Genomic DNA, 6,465 nt, shown 5'->3' with positions numbered 1-6,465 from the left:
GGTGTGGCTGGTTGCGGGGAGGTGCTATTCCCCGCACTGGGGGGCCCCTCAGGTGTGGGTGAGGCAGGTGGCCTCAGAATGGTGCCTGTGGGTGGGCTGGGGCCTGTGCCTCCCCCAGAGCTGGTGATGGAGGGTTCCCAAGAGGGCCCAGGGGGACTGGGGGCCTCCACAGTGGCACTGTTCGAGGGCTCAGTTGTTCCTCCAGCCCCTGGGGGACCTGGGGGGCCAAGGACAGCGCTTGGGCTTGCCTCTGCCTCCCCGGCATACCTATCCCAGGGAGGGAGCCACCTTGCCTGGGGACCCCAGATTTCCCCGGGAGGCTCACCTGTGGAGGGGGGTTCCTGTTCCGAGACTTGTATTTCAACAACTGTGGTTGCTGTGCCCAAGGTCACCGTGTTTTTGGCCTCCACCTGGGGTAGGAAAGGCGCCTGTCCCTGCTAGGCCCCTCTTTAGCACCCACAGGCCCACGCCCTTGGAGACAGTCACCTGCCCTCCCCTTCACCTCTGCATAGAAGACCCCCAGGTGTGCCAGCGAAGTGGTGGTCAGCATGAACTCCCCGTCCATCCGGAAGTCGGAGTGGTTGGTGACTTGATACGTGATGGCCGAGTTGAGGTCCTGCGACAGCTCCGGTGAGTCCTGGGCGCAGGCTAAGGCCCATTCCAAACCCACCCACACAGAGGGCAGGCCAGGCAGACCCAGGGACCAGGCAGGGTCTGGGTTCCTGGGCAGGCAGGAGCGGCTGCTGGCCAGGCTGGGGGCAGCCCTTGGTGCTGCTCACCGGGAAGTCCGGGTCCTGAGCCTGGATCCTCAGGAGCTGAGAGGGGGCGGCTGCGTCCCGGACAGCAACGCCCACTCCAGAGCCCCGCGCCACGGTGCCACGGTACAGGCTCTGGGGGAAGCCGGGCAGGCTCCCGGTGGCAGCGAGGACTTCCACAGTGACCTGGGTCACGGAGTAGCGGGCGAGGTCGGCCTGCTCGGCCTGGGGGATGGGGGAGGCAGCAGTGACAGGACGGTGCTGAGGCTGAGCTGTCCTGTGGCCGGGGCTCAGGACGGCCTGCCCGCCCACGCCGGGACCCACCTTCACCACCAAGAGGAAGGTCGTCGGGCTGGGAACGCTCTGCGCCATGGTGAGGTTGCCCGAGTCTGGGCTGAGGGCGAACGTACCATTCACGTTTCCTGGGAAGATGGTGGTGTTTGCCCCTGGTCCCCGTGTCCCAGCTGGCTCTGCCCAAGGTGGGAACAGGGAGGGGTCCGGGCTGTGGTGGGGGCTGGGGCCGGTCTGCGCTCACCACTCAAGATGCCATAGATGATGCGCTGGTTGAGGGACCGGTCCCCGTCCTCAGCGTAGATGGGCCCGGGACGCAGGACAAGCGGGGCCGGCTACGGAGGGTGGAGGGAGGAGCACTGTGGGGCTGGTGCTGATGGCCCAGCTCCTGCACCCCTCCCGGTCAGCGGGGGCGGGGCCTCCAGGACCAGGGAAGGGTGGGGGCAGCGGCGGGTGTGCGTCCCTCTTCTGTTGTCCCGGCCCCATGGTCAGTAACGTCCCCGACATTCCGATCAGTTTAAACTACGCTTGTCTTGACAGGCGAGCAAACATTTAGGAAGGGGGATTTGCAGGGAGCCCTGGGTCTCCCCTGTCGTGCACCACGGGGGCTCGGTGCCCTGAGGGTCTGCAGACGGCCCGTGTGGCACCCGCAGGGCTGTCAGCTGGGCAGAGATGTCGCCAGGCCTTGGGAGCACTCACTAGCCCAGCTCTGCCCCGAGGACAGCGGGGCCCCTGTTCCTGGCCGTGATCTCGGGTCTGTTCATCTCACGGCCGTGCAGCGTGGGAGGGTTCGTTTACCAGCAATGTTCACGTTTGTTTCAAAGTCACAAAATTGGCAACAATGCTCCATCAGGGAACCCTGGCCCCGACCCCAGTCCTGACCCTGAGTCTTGGGGACCCAGCCTGGCCCTGACTGCAGCTCTGCACTGGCCCCAACCCTCTCCTGACCCTGGGCTACCCCTGCGTCACCCCCGTTACCAGCTTGTGTCCCGTGGGGACGGCCCCGCGGTACTGGGCCTGCAGGCAGACGTAGCCATCCGAGAAGGCGCAGGGCAGGAACCACGGGGGCCGTAGGTCGGCCGGCAGCACCTGCAGCACCAGGGTGGCGGTGGCCGTGTGGCTGGGCTCTGCGTTCTCCTCCGCCGTGTCCTGCAACAGCCCGCCCTGCTGGCTCAGGCCTTGGAACAGCTTGGGGGGACCTCGAGTGCCCAGGACTCGGGGCAGAGTGAGCTGCTCACCCGCACCAGCAGCCGGAAGGTCATGTTCGGCCACTTGTAGACGTCCAGGGGCCGGTCCAGTCTCAGCACGGGACGGTTGGCACCCAGCAGGGAGAAGAGGTCACGGGCGCCCTGGGGAGGGTGGGGGAGGGCACATCCTGAGACCTCTCGAGGAGGGGAGCAGCTGCGGAGCCAGAGGCCGCTCTGGGACGGGTGGGGCAGCACCGACCACGGTCACTTCCTGGAGGGTGTAGAACAAGATGTCATCTTCGTCGGCGTCCTCGGCCTCCAGTGCTGTCTCAGGGATGACGGTAGAGTTCACTTTGGTGTCCTGCGGGTGAAGAGGGGCTTGGTCCAGCCACGCGCATAGCCCTGCGGACCTTCCTGGAGGCCCAGCCCCCCGCCGCCAGCCCTCCGCAGGCCCCACGCCCACCTCCTCCACGGCCGTCTCCTTGGTTGCGAAGGGAAACACGGGGGCGTTGTCATTGAGGTCCAGCACCGCCACAAACACCCTCAGCTGGGTCACCTGGGGAGGGCGTCATCAGCCTTTCCCTGCCGACCCCTCCCCAGCTAGTCAGCAGATGGCGGGGAGGGCCTGCAGTGCAGCTGCACAGCTCTAGGTGCCGGACGTGGTGGCCGGGACGAGAAGTCATTTATAAAGTGCTCTGGAGAACCAGCAAAATCTCAAGTGAGAAAAACTGCAAAACAATTGAGTTTCTTCAAAAATAAGTCTCCAAGAAAAAAGAACAGAGAGGAAAACCTACAGATTAAAAGAAACTTAAAAAGCCACAGCGGTGGCTCACGCCTATGACCCCAGTGCTTTGGGAGGCTGAGGCGGGAGGATTGCTTGTGCACAGGAGTTTGAGACCAGCCTGGGCACCATAGCAAGACCCTGTCTCTACAAAAAAATTTTAAAAATTAGCCGGCTGTGGTGACACGCCTGTGGTCCCAGCTACTCGGGAGGCTGAGGCAGGAGGATCGCCTGAGCCCGGGAATTCAAGGTTGCAGTGAGCTGTGATCATGCCTCTGCACTTCAGCCTGGCCACGGAGCGAGACCACGTTCCAAAACCAAAAAAAAAAAGAAAAAGAAAGAAACTTAAGAGAAATATCGACCAGCTGCATTATTTGGACCTTGCTTGGATCTTGATTCAGACAAAAATTTGCAAAAAAGACCCTCTGAGACAAGGAGAAGATGCTGCCGCTTCCTGACATTCAGCGGTGAGGGGCTGCTGCCCTTCCCAGGGGTGCCATGGTGTTATGTTTAGAAGTGCCCTTCTCTGTTAGAGACACTCCCTGAGTGTCTGCGGGTACGGCGCCGTGAGGCGTGCGTGGGGGGGGCCGCTCCCCTCCGCAGCATCCCCAGTGAAAGGCGGGCAAGTGAAGCGGGCGGGCGGGAGGGCTGCGTGGGGGGTGCAGCGCAGCACGGCGTGGTTGGGGGTCCCCCGAAGAGGCCATGCGTGAGCACAGACGTGAGCAGGTGAGCGGAACGCCCACACGGGCCAGGGGCACCAGTTCAGCCTTGACTCCGTGGGAGGTGAGGGAAGAGGGAGATTCGGGGCGGGGCGGGGCTCGGGAGGCCCCAGGGGGACGGCTCTGCCTGCGGAGAGCGGTCGGCGGAGTGGACGGGGCAAAGGTAGCAAGTGCACCGGTGGAAAGTTCCCAGAAAGGAGTGCGGGTGCCCAGAGCCTGGTGGGGGTTGGAGGTGGGAGAAGTGGGGGTTCTGGGTCCGGCCCAGGCAGGGAGGGCAACACCCAAGGTGCCTCCCTTGCCGGGGGCGCAGGGGAAGGGGTGGGGGTCTCGGAGCCGCTGGGTGGGGTGTCTGCCCGACAGCTGTCAGGGACAGGACATGCACGGCAGGCTCCTGAGTCGGCAGCTCAGGACGGAGTCTGGCTGGAGGCAGTGTGACGTTTGACAGCACCTGGATGAGGTCACCAAGGCACGGCCCTGGCTGGGCAGAGCGGGGGCGGGACTCACCAGCACGCCCCTCCTCTTGCACTCCAGGTGAGCCTGCAGCAGCGGGTTCTCCTGTGGAGGCAGATGGGCCTCGGGAGTCACCTGCCCAGCAGCCGCAGCCGCTGTCCCCATCTCACGAGTGGGGAGACTGAGATCGAGGGGGCAGGTGCCAGCCCAGGGTCCCCGTCATCTCCTCGGTGCTCAGGCCTCAGGGCCCTGGCTGCTTCATTCCCAACGGCCCCGCCTGTTGGGGCCCGAGAGGGGTCCGTCGCTGCCCGGGGGGCACAGCTCTCAGGCCCTCCCAGGAGAAGTGTGACCCAAAGATCCCCAGGGGGCCCTTCTCCAGGGAAGGGGTGTGGGTGCCCGCGTGGTCCCGAGGGGGCACACCCACCCGCCTGCAGTCCCACCTCATAATCAGGAGTCACGTTGAGAAACAGCTGGTTCTCCAGGATCCGAAATGCGAAGAGGGTGGACGAGGATCCGAGGGTCACCTGCTGGTCACCCGGGACGAGGATGTCAACCAGGGGCTCGGTGAAGTTCGTGTTCTCTTCGATTTCGAAGAAGGTCTTGCTCACAGAGCAGACTGCGGAGTGGCAGAGGACGGTGGTGCCTCCAGTCCCCCGCCCCCGCCCAGCCCTGCCCCCCCGCCCAGCACCTACCCTGGGCCTGGGCCTCGGCCCCCGGGGGTCGACCAAGCAGCGCCATGAGCAGCAGGGGGGGCCACGGCTGGGCCCAAGCCCCCATCTTGGCTGCCGGCACCTGGCAGGAGGGTGTCAGCCGGTCTGGCATGCAGACCGCGCAGTTCCTGCCTCGGCGACCTTCGTCCCTGCCAGGCACCGCCCCAATTTATGACCCTTTATGGCTGGCCTCCACCAAGGGGGCTCCCACCAGCCGGCCCGGTGCAGCTGCAGCAGCGAACGGACGTGGGGTGGTCATGGGGCCCAGGCTGGGCCCTGTGTGGGGTCAGCTGGGGACTCGGCCCGCAGGCACCGGCGAGCAGCTGAGGCCGCTCAGAGTGTGTGCCCGGGGCGGGCGGGGCGGAGGGGCTGGGGAGAGAAGGCGCCTGCCGGGGGCTCAGCCTTCTGTCTGGATTTCCTGTCCCCAACCCAGGCTGTGCTCTGCTTGGCTCCTCCCCTAGAATCGCCTTCAGGCAACGTCCCTAAGGCCTTGCGGTTCAGACCCCAGGTGCCCCCTTCCGGGCCCACTCCCCCTGCGCGCACTGCCCATCCAGGTCCCAAGGGAAAGGCTCTTTTGTTTGTGTCCTGGGGACACCAATGGCCGTCCTGGAAACCGGGTGGCTTCCTCAGGGTGGAGCTGGGCAGGACCACGGTGACAGAAATGGCAGGGCTGTGAGGGGTAGCTGGGGGCTCCTGGGGGTGCCCCACAGAGAGGGGGAGTCTGGTGGGGCTCCCCACCTGCCCTGCCCCTTTCATTGGCCCCCAAGCCCCACCCCCAGCAGCTGGGGAGAGGCCACTGGGCAGGGTCAGGAGGGAGGAGGGGCTGTCTGACCCCCCTTGGCACCTGCGCTCGGTGTGCCGCAAACACCTTCCCTGAAGCTGCTGGCCTTTCTCTGCCGGTGCTTAGCCACGCCGCTCAGTTTCCTGACCTGGGCTGTGCCCACAGGGGCCCCTGCAGCCCCCCCACTCGGGGTCATTGCCGTCCCTCCCCCACGGGCTCCAAATGGTCAAACCCTGGCCCAAGACCGCAGAGCCGGGACATGCCGACCTAAGACTTCCAGCCTGGAGTCCTCGCTCTGGAGGGGGCTCCTGGCATCCTGGGGGGGCCCCCACCTGCCACCTCTTCCTGCCCCCCTGAGTGTCCGCGCCCCTCACACTCTCCCCACCCCTCCTCCACAAACACTGCCCGTGTGGCCCCCGGGGCAGGAGCCGGGGGGTGTCCTGAGACCCTGAACGTCTGCTAAGCGCATGACACTGGCGTGGGGCGCTGGGAGCTCAGTCCATGGACAGGAGGTGGCCCTGATGCCAAAGACAAGGCCAAGGTGCCCGCTGGCTTCTCAGGTTTGAAGAGCAGCTGGGCGTGGTGACGGTCCTTACGTGGGACGCATGGGGCCCTTCCACCTGACAGCCCCACTGCGCCCGGGCTGGGCAGAGGTGGATCGCACTGTGGGGCCAGGTCTGAATTCTTCCTTTATTGGTGCCAAGTACAAGTCCCCTCCTCCCCCCTCCTCTTCCCCCGTCCAGGCTCCTTGACCTCGGCGGTGGCGAGGGGGCTCCTTCCTCCCCAGGGCC

At 65.5% G+C, this 6,465-nt stretch overlaps 1 protein-coding gene across 1 annotated transcript in view; it reads right to left on the bottom strand.

Annotated features, from left to right (window-relative positions):
- CDHR5 (cadherin-related family member 5) overlaps window positions 1-4,960 on the bottom strand; it is an 11,237-nt gene extending 6,277 nt beyond the window's left edge. The window contains exons 1-12 of the mRNA XM_012651959.1: window positions 4,876-4,960; window positions 4,624-4,799; window positions 4,238-4,288; window positions 2,697-2,789; window positions 2,493-2,594; window positions 2,285-2,395; window positions 2,025-2,195; window positions 1,291-1,381; window positions 1,080-1,177; window positions 780-980; window positions 503-616; window positions 326-410 (exon numbers count right to left, since the gene is read on the bottom strand). Coding sequence (XP_012507413.1) covers window positions 326-410; window positions 503-616; window positions 780-980; window positions 1,080-1,177; window positions 1,291-1,381; window positions 2,025-2,195; window positions 2,285-2,395; window positions 2,493-2,594; window positions 2,697-2,789; window positions 4,238-4,288; window positions 4,624-4,799; window positions 4,876-4,960 — 1,378 coding nt within the window. The remainder of the gene's footprint in view (window positions 1-325; window positions 411-502; window positions 617-779; window positions 981-1,079; window positions 1,178-1,290; window positions 1,382-2,024; window positions 2,196-2,284; window positions 2,396-2,492; window positions 2,595-2,696; window positions 2,790-4,237; window positions 4,289-4,623; window positions 4,800-4,875) is intronic.
- Window positions 4,961-6,465: the final 1,505 nt, after the last annotated feature.

Source organism: Propithecus coquereli, unplaced genomic scaffold (assembly GCF_000956105.1).
Source record: "Propithecus coquereli isolate 6110/MARCELLA unplaced genomic scaffold, Pcoq_1.0 Scaffold377, whole genome shotgun sequence".
Taxonomy (NCBI): Eukaryota; Metazoa; Chordata; class Mammalia; order Primates; family Indriidae; genus Propithecus; species Propithecus coquereli.
Note: the sequence above shows the minus strand (reverse complement) of the source record. Positions and strands in the feature narration are given on the sequence as shown.